This window comes from Mytilus californianus, unplaced genomic scaffold (assembly GCF_021869535.1).
Source record: "Mytilus californianus isolate M0D057914Y unplaced genomic scaffold, xbMytCali1.0.p SCAF_6, whole genome shotgun sequence".
In the NCBI taxonomy this organism is placed as follows: Eukaryota; Metazoa; Mollusca; class Bivalvia; order Mytilida; family Mytilidae; genus Mytilus; species Mytilus californianus.
The window spans coordinates 84070160-84085016 of NW_026262712.1; the positions used below are offsets into that span (position 1 = coordinate 84070160).

General features: G+C 31.4%; 1 protein-coding gene across 3 annotated transcripts in view; it reads right to left on the reverse strand.

Annotated features, from left to right (window-relative positions):
- The window catches only part of LOC127705059 (DENN domain-containing protein 2C-like), a 43730-nt gene that overhangs the window by 20948 nt on the left and 7925 nt on the right, over positions 1 to 14857 (reverse strand). The window contains exons 3-8 of one of the 3 annotated variants that reach the window (XM_052209330.1): positions 14506 to 14544; positions 8346 to 8483; positions 6984 to 7083; positions 5118 to 5194; positions 4243 to 4383; positions 859 to 876 (exon numbers count right to left, since the gene is read on the reverse strand). In XM_052209330.1, the coding sequence (XP_052065290.1) occupies positions 859 to 876; positions 4243 to 4383; positions 5118 to 5194; positions 6984 to 7083; positions 8346 to 8483; positions 14506 to 14544 (513 nt within the window). The remainder of the gene's footprint in view (positions 1 to 858; positions 877 to 4242; positions 4384 to 5117; positions 5195 to 6983; positions 7084 to 8345; positions 8484 to 14505; positions 14545 to 14857) is intronic. The other 2 variants (XM_052209332.1, XM_052209331.1) reach the window with 2 other exon arrangements.

A 14857-nucleotide genomic window follows, 5' to 3' on the forward strand; every position in this document is an offset into this window, starting at 1 on the left:
ATACCATGCTTGATATTCTAGCAATTTAAACACTTCAATTACTTACATGTTCAATACAAATCTAGAATGCTGATTCTATATACACTTGTCATTGCATTTATTAATATAATATTGTAAATGGTGAAACAAAAAAGTGACCCTTTACTCTTACACATAATACTTAAAATTTTTCATTCCTTTTTTTTGTACCTGGCAATTAACAGGTTAATTAGTCAGATCTGAAAAATTAGTAGCCTCATTCTTGAATCATATGCAAAGGTTTTTATCATGCAAAACTAAATTTAATTGTGCCATTACCAAGGTTTAAAGTTGACCTTTTTCTTAACATGCATATTTGATCATTAAATCATTATAATAAGGTATCCAATGATCTTCATGTTTTCAATAAAAACAATGTGAAACAGGCTAAACTTACTGGTTAAATGAAACATGTAAGGCTCATGTAGCTGATGTATATATTATTTTACTGGTTATTTAGGACTTGAGTCTGCAACTTTTTTTATGTCAGGCTACAATTCTACTACCTTCTTAACTGCTCAGCCTACATAGGGGTTTGATCATTACAGAAGTTAACATTAAATGGCCATTTATAACATACAATGAAGGAATCTTAGTAAAATTCCTTTTGTATGGAATAACAGAAACAAAAAATAAAATTTTAACAGCGATAAAAAATATTAATCAGTTCCCATTGTCATGCAAGTTGGTTATTCTTTCACCATAAATGCAAAAATATGTCATCAATACAGATATAAATAAGGGAGATAACCTCATGTTTATCTATATTTCCTGAGTAAATAAGGATTTATATGGATGCAGGTATTATGCTGATTTAACAAAAAAATAATCTAAGTTTACCTCTCCTTCTCCTGCAGGCTGAAATCATTTAAAGTCAAAAATAATGTTCCCCTAAATACTGGGGTATATCTACTAAAATCATGTAGTCAATCCTATATATATAAATCAAATAGATGAAGCACTCAGTTAGGAATTCAAACAAAGTCAATAAAGTAAACATATCCTATCACACTAAATTGAAACAAATTTTGCTTTTGTTACACTATATGTGTAGGCTATGTTTAAATAATGGAAATATCCAAATTATATTTGGGCTTGTAATTTTGTCATTTGTAAAAATAAACTGATGAAGACATATATAAGATGTACTTTTTGCAATCTTCTTTTGTCAAGATGAAATATTAAACTAGAGGCCCTAAAGAGCCTGCAGGCGAGCTCACCTTGATCTATGTGCATTTTCAACATTGAAAACAATATAATTATAAACAGGATGCCTTCTTTCATGTCTTTGTTGGTCTATTATTGCTGATATTTTTTTTGTTTTCACTGTCTCTCTATCAAAACTGTTTGCCAAAATACAAAAATTGGGTAAAAATTGTCATTCAAGGGCAATAACTCCTATATATATAAGTCTTCTCTTGCTGATAATATTTGCTATCAAAAGTTTTTATCAATTATTGTTCTTAAGATAATAGGCAAAAAAGAAAAAAAAAGTCGATATTATCAATTAAGGGAAATAACTCCTATAAGAAGTCTCCTGACAGTTATAGTGTAAATAGACAGTGGGTAGATTTCAACATTCAGAACATTTCTTTATCTACAGATCTTCAGTGTTTACACTCTGCAGTTAACATAATAGCTTAAAAAAATATATTTACAATATATATACATTTCTAGAAAATATCAATTCAACTGTATGAGCTTAAGAAATAGTAAAAATAAAAGTGAATTTGTCAAGCTCTTTTTTACTATTTCAATGTATTTACAGGGGTGTGGAAATGCTATGCCTGGCTCGCCCGACTCATACATTTGACAGAGCGGACAAGCAATTTTTTGTGTCTTTGTTGCCCTTGGACAAGTAAAAAAGATTTTGCTTGACAATTTTAATTTATATAACTATAAAGAAAAGTCCTCAAAATTTATTCATCAAAGTAGAAAAAATATCAAATAACAAGACGAAAGCAACATGTTTAAGTAAAAAAAACTTCAATGATCAAGAAATAGATCGATTATCAATCAACATAAAATAAATATGCGCACCCGGGTTTCATTTTTTTTCCCATTGATCCAGGATTGTCGATCAGGTTATAGCAACTATACACCGGAAATGTCATTATAAATTTTGAGCTTGGTGTACACTCTACTAATCTTTTTTATAATTCTAATATACAAACAAAGACAACGAATAGCATTTTCATTGTGTTTCAAAACTGTTTTAGAAACAAACACATTTACAGTAAAATACATTTTCTTCATTCCAAAATTCATTAAGAAATCAGTGCAAGTAACTTTTCTTCCGGACATGTAAAATTTACAATTTCACTTGCCCGGGGACAAGTGGTTACAACAAATATTTCCACACCCCTGGTTTAGTAGGAAATAATTTGTTTTAAAAGATTTTCTGATATTGAGCTTAATATATTGTTTTTATTGTACAATAATTATTATTCACTCATGCCAGTCAGTTGTCTTTTTTTATCTGAAGAAATCAATATTGCTATGACATGGACCATAGAGTGGACATCAAAATGAACTGTAAAATTATCTGTAATTTGAATATTACTTTTCGATCATAATACAAGCAGATAATCATGAAACAATTTTTGCAAACAGCAAAAGGTTATGTTTTACATCTATGACTGTATTTCTCATGTCTGAATGGTAAAATGTTCAATTGAGAGATAAATCACAAATTGTACATATACAATTACAACTATGCATTCAATACTTACAAAAGACCATCAACAATGACAATCATAACAATTTGAAACAACAAATATGTAAAATAACAAACTGACAAATATGTTTAACATATGTTTTACACACATGCATGAAATCCACATTAGTGTCATTTGAATTTAACTCTGATCAGTGATTTTTCTAGATGCTTTTCATGATCAGGTAGCTGTGTGATAGGAATAACACTACAGGTGCTCAGATTTGTTGATAACTTAGAAATCCAATGAACAACATGCACGTAATTTGACTTACCCAACAAGAACATAATTTGACTTACCCCACAAGAACAGAATATCAATTGACCATTTTTAGTTATTTTGATGTTCCTCTTTCAGTAGTAAGAATAAAAAAATGTAAAAGAATACATGTTTAAAAAAAGTTGCTATTATTCAAACCATCTCTCATTTTTTTCCTTGGTAATCTCTACAACCATTTCTTCAAATATTAATAACTAAATGTATTAAAAATTAATTCTCACTTCTTAATAAAATAAAAACTTTAAAGAAGGAAAATTTGATTGATTCCCAAACTTATTTAACAAAATAAAAGAAATATGATAAGCAATAATGACTTTAAAAAGGATAAAGATCCAAAATAATACTGAAAGTTTTTCTCCTTTCCCATCCTACTGTCTATTTTTGGTACCAATCCTGAGCAGAAATTATATTTTGGGGTCAAAATGTCTCTATTTTGGAATTATTTCCATTCATATAATATCTATTGTTTCACGAGGTAATAAATCTACCTTTATGTATTATCATTTGTACATATATTATATTCCCTGCACGTACATGTATAAAATCTTTGTTGTCCTAGAATATTAACTAATAATACAGTTTTACCTTGAATGCTTATTGCTATTTTTTTCATAAAGTTTGAAAGAAATAACACGGTGAGCATTTGTCAATATGAAAGGTTTAAGTTTACTACAATTTATATCCAGTTAAAATATTAACTAATATTAGTAGTCAATTTGGGCTACAGCTACACACTATGTAAATTAAACAAAACATTCACTGAAAGAGTTTTTTTTTTTATCAAATATGTTCAACAATGTAAACACAAGATGATGATGTCACATATAAAATGGAAACCATCACCACAACCAGACAACAAAGTTCTTTCAAATTTATGATTCAAACACACGATTGATTTTCACAAAATGTAGCCCCAAATAATAAGCAATATGAAATTCAAGATCCTTGACTTTACATATCTATATGACTTTTTTTATTATTAACTATCAACCATAATTGTTATTAAGCAGAAGGCACACAGCTCGTTTTAGGCCTAGGAGTATAATTTCATTCCTACACTATAAAGTTTCATAACACTTGATTATTGCTTTTGATACCAATATGATGAAAACTTTTCCTTGCTTAAATAAACTTTGCAATAAATAAAAGGTCAGTTACAATCTTTGACTTTAGACAGTAAGCAGTTCATTAAAGAAAATCTTTAAAAACAGAATTGTAGTATTTATACCTGTTCAGGAAATTTGTATATAATATACGGCCTGTATCCACCTTCTTCAGAGACCGGCTCAAGACCGACGATCAATGCAAAGTCAAACAACTGAGGATAGGCTACTGACTGGGCTTGTTTGTTGTCTTTTCTCTTCTTTGCCTGTAATCAACACATTATTTTGATTACCCAAAATGTTATTAGTTTTACAGTTGTTTTACTTAGATCAACATTCATGATACAGAGGTATTTTGAAGGAACATGTCTGTTCTCAACCAAAACAAACTTAAACTTCATACAATGAGGAATCCCTGATTTGTAAATTACATATGATACTGAATAATTCTGACAGGAAGCAGAATTAAGAACTGCATTGAGATGGTAATAAACGTAGCTTTTAAACAGGTCAACAACAGATCCTTTTGAGATTGTTTCTTGAGTTCTTTATTGTTCAGAAAGCATGACTTTCATACTTGTTAACTTCTGTGTTTGAGATTATAGTGAAACTATCTCTTTTAACTTTTCATGATGACACAAACATTCCTCCCTATGAAATATTTGAACATGGTGTATGTTTTCTATGATGTTGTGTTTGAATTAGTTCCTGCTCTGTTGAAATCTCAGTTTAGTTTGTTTATTTTTCTAATTTCAAGTCTTCCGTCATTAATTTCAAGTCTTCCGTCATAATAGACAATTTTCTAAATGATGTACTTGCATCTGTGCATCTGAACACCAACAAAAAAATCAATAAAACAAAAGACAGCATAATTTTCATGTTCTGTACAATTAACTGCATGAATATTTAAGATGACAATTTTAAGCGTCTTTATTGCCACAAGTCATAAGCATTATCTATGCTCTCTTTCTGTGTGTGATACAAATGTGTATATACTAACTGTATTCCTCCTAACAACACTACAATAATCTTTCCTTTTTTCAATTTCCTTTTCATCAACCAAACTGTCAGACTCCACTGAAATTATAATTTGATGTAAATTTAAATATTCTTTTCTAAAATATCCTCAAATCCCCATCAAGTATAAAAATATTGTTAAACCTACTAATATTTGCTAGAGATTTATTTAAACAATTTTTGTGAGTCAAAATTAATACAAATATTACAAATATAAATCCTCCTGAAGATGTTGAACTTTAAACTATTCTTATAATTAAACATTACATGGTGTGATTTAGAGATTGACTTATTATATAGACAACTGTCTGTTTTTGAAGACTGTATTTTGACCTCTAAATGTCTTTTGGTTACTATTGCAATGTCATATATCCAACATCTCTTTTCATCCCAATCAAATAAAAAAATCTGCTGGAAAAAGCTAAACACAAAAATAAAAGTATTTAAGAAAATAAGTTGGTTTGCAGTAAACAATTCCTGTAAATTTAGATGCTTTCCCCATTGTAATTTTCCCATTCTAACATTAAGTATTTAGGTAATGTGGCTCTTTTCCAAAAAGTAATTAAATCAAAATTATTAAAAATTATACTGAAATTTTCATGCAAATTCACCATGTTCACTGGAAAAAATATAAAATGTAAGATAATTATTAATCAAAATGTTTTCAAACTTCATGAAAAGGCCTATAGAAAATGTGAATATAAGCTTATAGAAGGTACACTCTCTCTGGGATGCATTAAAGTGACATTATCATGATTATCAAGAGGTGTTTTTTGTTAACTTGGCATAATGTAGGAATATTTTGATAATTTAACATAGAGCACAAGCACTGCCCAATAATAGCAGTGAATAGCTAGGTTAAAAATATACTACTTCCGTAAATTTCTTTTTGGGCAATGGTTGTGCTCTATATAATTTTTAAACATGCATGAGTCAAATAGCAAAGTTGTGTGTTATTGTGGCACTTTACTGAATTTACTGTCATTTCATTGCTATTTAAAAGCGAATTGAAGTGTTTTATTAAAGTACATAGATTCAAAATTTAATTCCATCACTAGCAGTTTGGCATATGCAAATTCACACTTATTATATGCTTTGGAACAACAGTGTTATATGTAAAGTAATTCTATATATGAAATAAAAGACTAACAAAATTACCATTTTCCTTTAGAATTCAAACCAGATATACCTTGAAAACAAGCACCTTTAAATTTTCATATATTTATTTATCAATTTTATATAAAATTTTCAAATAAATTTGTAGGACTAGTTAATAAGAAAATGCTGATAAGGTAAATATATCTGCTGATTTTTCTTGGTTTTCCCTATAAATAATTCATATCTTTGTTGTATCATCCTATATAAATTCCCAATGGCTTGTATCTCAGAAAGAATAAAACAGTTACCCCTAAATTCCTTATTTCTCTGGTGACTTCTAACAAGAACTATTCATGTGGAATCTAAAATAATTCTTTTGAGAAGTTTATTCACTTCACCTTACACACTTTTTCTGTGTTTTTTTTTAAATGTATAATTGTTCTGTCACCAATCAGAACTAGTAACCACACACTTGTTCCTGTAATAAGTAAGGAATCTTGTCAGTGGGTATCTCTGCTTTTTAAGTCAGTGTTGATTTCAAATCTTTGGTCATTTCTTTTTTATTTAATCACTGCATGTGTATACTTTAGATATAAAGATTTAGAGATTGCCATCCCTTGTTGGCACATGTCTTATATTTAAATGCATATGTTTACTCTGGGATTTTTTTTTTGTAAACTTGTGTTGTTAGATTTCTACCTCATTGTCGTTAAGTAAAGATGTATTTCTATTCATATATATAGTGACTTACAAGAACCTAAATCAGCACTCTGGGTTCCTTCTTGGTCTTCATTTTCTGTTTTCTTCGCTTTCCTCATTATTGCAAAAGCTATATTGATCTTCATTTTAACCTGCAAAAACAAATTCAATACATTTTTCTTTCAAATATTGATACAGACTAATGTAGATTTGATGTTAATAATAACCTTGCATTGTTTCTCACCACAAAACATGTCACTAAATAATCATCATCTACTAACCCTTCCAACTCACCTGAGATGTTGTGTTTTGTGGCCTGTTGTTTGTCATATTTTTGTATTTTTGCCATGGTATTGTCTGTTTTTCCTTGACTTATAATCTCTGATTGTCCATTTGGAGTCTTATGTCTCTTTTTTTAATTTTGTCAGACAGAAAACAGAAGATACTTATTACTGCACATCTTTTCAGTTTGTGTTTTTGCTTTAAACACTTCTACGAATAAATTTACCTAGAAGCTTTATCATTTCATCAATCAAACCATACAAAATAATAACTCAATGACACGTAATTTTTCCATACAAGTAGCAATCATAATAAATAATATAATTAAAACAATTCAGATAATTTGTCAAAATTATTATCTTGGGACCTTCGATAAAAAGGCTGTCCTTCCCATTTCTAAATGCATGAAAAGTATTTAGGTAATGTTGTAACAACCTGTGGCTTAACAAAAATAGAGCATAAAGATGTAAGTACATCTGGTAGATTTTTGCTTGAAACACTTACAATGACTGGAGACAATAATCATTATTCATTACTTATACATTGGTTTTCCCAACTACCCTCCATCACTAATGCAATCTTGGGTAGATCAGAGACCCAATGTATTCATTATACATTGGTTTTTTTTTTTCCTATACTACTACCTGGGAACAGTATATCTAACATTGATATAAACAAAAATAACGTGTCATCATTCGGTTATATTGGGAATAGCGAGTACATATTATACACATATCCTTTTCTGTATTGTGTCATTTATTAACTATGACATGACGATAAAATCGGCTTTAATTAGGTAGTGTCAAGTCTTGTTAATATATATGTTCCTGCTAATACCATGTGACTGTGCTTCCTATAATTGTCTTACTTCATTTAGAATATTTAAATAATTGCAATAACACTTCTTTTATGCAATCTGTATGAAAACATATACTGAATATTTTAAGGTACAAATTTAGTTTGTGTTTTTGATCTCAACATGCTCAATTAGACTTAACACTCTCATAAATGAATTTTTACCTTTATAACATATGCATAGTCTACATGGTCTAATTAAGTCACAAACTAATAAATAAATGTTTCAGAATCTATTAATGATGTCATTATAACGACATCAGCAAATTTTACATACACTTTGGAGTTTCTTCTTATTCTTTGAAATGTCAAATTCTTTTCTATCTTTAGTTAAATGATGAGTGTCTTGACTGAATATTCTCTTCCTCAGGTTTCCCAGCTTGCATTTCACTGCTTGACTTATAGGTCTGGCTTCCTGTAAATAAATCAAAGAAAATTAAATAGATATTATTGGCATAAATCTAAACATCCCTTTTCTCACATTGCATGGATAATCATCCAAGCATATTTTCTCATCATTGTAATGCATAACAATGTTTTTTTTTCGTACCTTTTTCATAACAAATTGACCTAATGTGTTACTGTTTTTATATAAGCTGCACCAAATGTTTATTTTCTATGATTTTAAACAAAGTCCACATAAAATTTCTGTTATTATTTTCATTTCATGATTTTAGTTTCTGTAAATGTAAAATAGTCCAGGAAATATCAGAAAAACCCTGCACAATGTGGTAAAAGCATGAAACTTGGTATATAAGCTCCTAGCACCATTCTAAGCAAAATAAGATATGGAGCCAACCTGAAAAAAATCAACTTCCAGTTTTTTCCAAGATGGCGGCCAAATTGCAAAAATTCTAAGCTAGATATCAAAGAAACCGAACACAAGGTGGTAAAACAATGAAACTTTATATATTATCTCTTTAGACCCTTCTCAACAAAAAAAGATATGAAACCAATATGAAAAACTATCAATTTCCGGTTTTTTTCCAAGATGGCGGCTGAAATAACAAAAAAAATAAAAATAAAACAAGTCAATAGGACGTTGTAATATTTACCAAAAAAATATATCAGATGAGAACAATTGAAAGTAATATATATACAGTAGCTGTTATATGCAATAACACGTTCATTCATCTTGTTTGTGTCGGTAAGCCCTATACTCTGCAGTCCATCAGGCTCAATCTCCACCACACTTGCCTAAAGCTGTATTCGGAAGGGCGGATTTGAAACCCTTGCATTGTCCTCGAAAACCTTTCTTGCATCCACAGTGAACAAGTACCTGTAGTGAAGAGGTTGCCTCTGTCAATATTGTCCAGAACGGGTTCTTACATGCCGTTGTCTTGCATTTTCCAACTATACAAGTCTGGGGATGGAAGAACAGGCTGTAAAAGCAAACACTGTAACCAAATCAATCCAGCTTGGTACACAGAACGTTTGGTATGTTGGTAAAGTGCCTCTTGTGGTACAGACTCGATTGATCTACCTTTATGTGCAAAGAGTACTTTTCTAGCTTCATTTACACTGTTGTATTCACTTGTCCGATGGTACAAAAGAACAATATATCGCTCCAGCAATGGTAGAATTGAATCACTGCATATTGTCCGTGGTTGGTCTGCCATCTGTCAAAAAGCAGCTGATACCTCGGGGAAAGTATTCCATGTATCCATTGCTGTTTTCTTTCCTCGTCCTGCATGCAAATGAAGATACAGTGTCACAACCTGTAAAGGCGTTGAATATTGGTAAAAGCATGGATTCAAGAGGACCCAAAGATTGTGCAATATCATGAATAGGAATGTAACGGAAATGTTTTCCGGTTGCAAATGTTATCCATATCTCATCAGCTTCTGTGTCCTTAAATACAGATATAGCGATCACAATTACGTCTGTATCCACAGTTTTAATGCTGACCTTTTTTAAACCATCCCTGACTGCATCTGCAACGTGAATCATAACTATCATATCTGCTTCTTCGTGTTTGCACGATAGCAGTTTTGACTTGTCTTTGTGTTCCTGATTTGAAATCCCATTCTCTCAAACTGTACAGATAACGTTCTTTTCAGTATTTGCTACTTCTGCCAACTTTTCCGATAGAAACTGAAACAGCTCCCTTTTATTCTCATCAACCCGTAGAAAGTCATGCCAATTCTAAGGGATATTTGTTTGAGCTTGAACTCGCCTTCGAATTCCCTTCCCTCTCTTTTCTCTGGTTGCACTTTTGACGCTGTTTACTACATATGTGTCCCATACTACATCAACGCATCCAACATCGCTATTTCGGTTTACTATGTAGGGAACAAACACTTTTACCGCATAAAAGAAATAGCATTGGTCCAACCTGACGCTTCCAGCCTATCGCCAATAGTTTTTTAAAATGGCCATCTCGATATGAAGACCTCCAAACAAACTGAAGAGTTTATCTTCGCCGTAACCAGAAGAATCCGCCATCATGAGTCAAAATGAGACCATAGGTCAGTGTGATAAGTCAGATCTATCAAGAAAATGTCTTGAGCCGTTAATGTCTTGAGCCGTTAATATCTAAAACAATAGTTAACCCTCAAGTGAATGCAACAATAATTGACAGTGCAGCAGTAGTCAATATGCTCAAGCCTGGTGCAGCATATCATTTCATGATTATGCGGTATAAGTGTTCTTCACTACATAGTAAACCGAAATAGAGATGTTGGACGCGTTGATGTAGTATGGGACACATATGTAGAAAACAGCCTCAAAAGTGCAATCAGAGAAAAAAGAGGGAAGGGAATTTGAAGGCGAGTTCAGGTTCAAACAAATATCCCTAAGAACTGGCAATTGCTTTCTACGGGTTGATGAGAATAAAAGGGAGCTGTTTCAGTTTCTATCGAAAAAGGTTGGCAGAAGCAGCAAATACTGAAAAGAAAGTTATCTGTACAGTTAGAGAGAATGTGATTTCAAACCAAGCACACATAGACAAGTCAAAACTAAAACCGTGCAAACACGAAGAAACTGTTACGAGAGTTATGCTTCACTTTGCAGATGCATTTAGGGATGGTTTAAAAAAGGTCAGCATTAAAACTGTGGATACAGACGTAATTGTGATCGCTATATCTGTATTTAAGGACACAGAGGCTGATGAGATATGGATAACATTTGCAACCGGGAAACATTTCCGTTACATTCCTATTCATGATATTGCACAATCTTTGGGTTCTCTTAAATATAGGCTGTTACCAATATTCCACGCCTTTACAGGTTGCGACATTGTATCTTCATTTGCAGGACGAGGAAAGAAACAGCATGGGATACATGGAATACTTTCCCTGAGGTGTCAGCTGCTTTTAGACAGATGGCAGACCAACCAAGGACAATATGCAGTGATTCAATTCTACCATTGCTGGAGCGATATATTGTTCTTTTGTACCATCAGATAAGTGAATACAACAGTGTAAATGAAGCTAGAAAAATGCTCTTTGTACATAAAGGTAAAGGTAGATCAATCGAGTCTCTACCATCAAAACGAGAGGCACTTTTCCACCATGCCAAACGTTCTGTGTACCTAGCTGGATTGATTTGGATACAGTGTTTGCTTTTACAGCCTGTTCTTCCATCCCCAGACTTGTATGGTTGGAAAAAGCAAGACAACGGTATGTAAGAACCTGTTCTGGACAATATTGGCAGAGTCAACCCCTTCACTACAGGAGCTTGTTCACTGTGGATGCAAGAAAGGTTGTCGAGGACAATGCAAGGGTTTCAAATCCGCCCTTCCGAATACAGCTTTAGGCAAGTGTGGTGGAGATTGTGCCTGATGGACTGCAGAGTATAGGCCTTACCGACACAAACAAGATGAATGAACGTGTTATTGCATATAACAGCTACTGTATATATATTACTTTCAATTGTACTCATCTGATATATTTTTTTGGTATATATTGCAACTTCCTTTTGACTTGTTTTAACATTTTTGTTATTTCGGCCGCCATCTTGGAAAAAACGGAAGTTCATAGTTTTTTCATATTGGTTTCATATCTTTATTTGTTAATAAGGGTCTAAAGAGATAATATATAAAGTTTCATTGTTTTACCACCTTGTGAACGGTTTCTTTGATATTTAGTTTAGAATTTTTGCAATTTTGTCCACCATCTTGGAAAAAACCGGATGTTGATTTTTTTCAGGTTGGCTCCATATCTTATTTTGCTTAGAATGGTGCTAGGAGCTTATATAACAAGTTTGATGCTTTTACCACATTTTGCAGAATTCTGATGAAAAATTGGACTTAGCTGCTTGAGTTTAAGTATATATTCAAAATCTGACTTAAATGTACATTACAAAACGTATGTACTTCAAGTCAATGATGCAGTATCATGACCCATGAGTGTTGCAAGAAATGTTGACCAAAAATAAAATACATAAAACATGATGAAGGGTACAATTCATTTGGCAGACACTTGGAAACTAAAAACATTACTTTATACTCAATAATGTATGTATAATTCAAAATGTTATGACTTTTCTACCCTTCACACAAGTATTCCCCATTCCAAACTAGAAGACTAGAACCTGAAAGAATTAGTTCTACTTTGTTTCATAAAAAAATGGCCAATGTAGATACCAAGTAGTTTGTCTTAGGGAGTGATAATTCGTACATTGTAAAAAACCCACTGTGATTCAAACAAAAAATTCTCTGAAAGAGGGACGAAAGATACCAGAGGGACAGTCAAACTCATAGATTGAAAACAAACTGACAAAGCCATGGCCAAAAATAAAAACGTTATCAAGATGCTTGATTTCTTGATTGTCAACATATATATGCATATTTGTTATGTTTGGAGGACATGTTTTTCAACAAACTATCAGCATTCCCATGGGAATCAACTATGCCCCTCTTCTTGCCAAATTGTTCCTTAATTCATATGAAGCTTCTTCATACAGGAGATTTTTAGGAAAGGGAAGCTAGCATTATCCTTGAACTTCACGTTCCGCTATATAGATGATGGTATCTTTCCCATCTCTTTTGTTATCGTTGACAAAAATACATGTTTAAAAAGTTGACCTGCATTTTTTTGTGCAAATCTTAACAAAAACTCAATACTCAGCTACTGTCTACATGGTCTAACTAAAAGAGCAAGTTTCGTAATTGCTATTCAATAGAAAAACAAGAAAATACAATTGGATGTTTTTGTACCAAAGTATGACCCATTTTACATGTTTTGGCAACAGGTTTTTACCTTTTTTCACAAACAAACAATATCTCAGTATGACGTGGTGAAATCTAAATATATTGCAGATACTTCAGAGGTTAGTTGTCAGAATATTTTATACTAAAATATGCTGATGATACTTTAGAGGTTAGTTGCCACTAAATTTTAGACTAAAATATGCTATTGAAAAATATATATACTAATTAAATTCACTTCTTCAATGTGTAGTAATGTTGCTATTTATTAATAAACATGCTTTTAACAACATGTTAATATAAAAATAAACATGATAAAGGAGATGTGGTATGTTTGCCAATGAGACAACTATCCACCAAAGTTCAAATGAAGTGGATCTAAGCAATTATAGGCAACCATATGGTCTTCAACAATGAGAAAAACCCATACATTTGTACCTTATAGACAGCTATAAAAGGCCCTGACATGAAAAATATGAAACAATTCAATTAAGAAAACTAAACATGTTAATAATAAAAACAACCAATTAAGGTATTTTAAAGTTTCACTATAATTTCCAGTACCCTATAAGCAAGGTCAAAAACTGGCAAAATGTGTATCAACAAAGTCCAATGGATATTTCAAAAACTGGCAAAATGTGTATCAACAAAGTCCAATGGAGTAATTATGAATCATATTTCTAGATAAAATTACTGTGCAGAGAAGATGGCAGAGGTTATATCTTATAAAATGTGATGAGTAACGATTGATTGGAAAAAATATATGTTTATATTTTGTTATATGAATAAGAGGAGGTTTTTGGTATGTCAATGAGACAGCAACTTAAAGACACAAAACAAACAAAGGCTACCAATGATTACAGAAATCATGATCCAACTGCTGGAAAAAATTTCAGGAGGCCTTGAAAAAATTTTCTGTTAGCTGTTCCAAAAAAAATCTCATCATTGTCATGATTGTGCTTTTTATAAAATTATTTGGTAAGCACTTTAAATGAAATATTTTATAATTAGTAACAGATTTTGAAAAACAGTTTTGCCTATCAACCTATGTTTTTTTAGATACTGAGCTAGTTAGTGCAAACACACATGTGCTATAATTTTTTTTAAAGGACAATTTGTTGATACACAAACAATAAACAAACAATAAACTAACAGAAATAACAGAACTATCAAACAATGTTTTACAAGCATAATATATATATCTGGTCAATGGCAGAAATGGTTCACAAAAAACTAAACAATGGTGTCACAGGTTAGTACTAAACGGAAACAATTATCCCATACCTACCATGCTTAACTGACGGTACAGTTTACTTTTCTTTGGTTGCTGTAATATGTGTACCAATTGAATCAGATGAAATTGTTGAACTGTGTGCTAATCATATATACTGTTAACCTACACAGTTCTGCAGATATTTTAGTTTGAGTTCAGCCCTTTTTGGATGACTTTGCAGTGTTTTTTTCAAATGATTTTCTTATTTTCTTTACATATTTATATAGTCAAGATTCAAGTTTAACATTTTGGAGTTCATTTATAATAACATAATTTTTCTATTCACAAAAGTCACAAAATTAATCACAATCAAAATTAGTTGGTTTACATTATATACATGTACATTACAATGTATATTGAATAAACA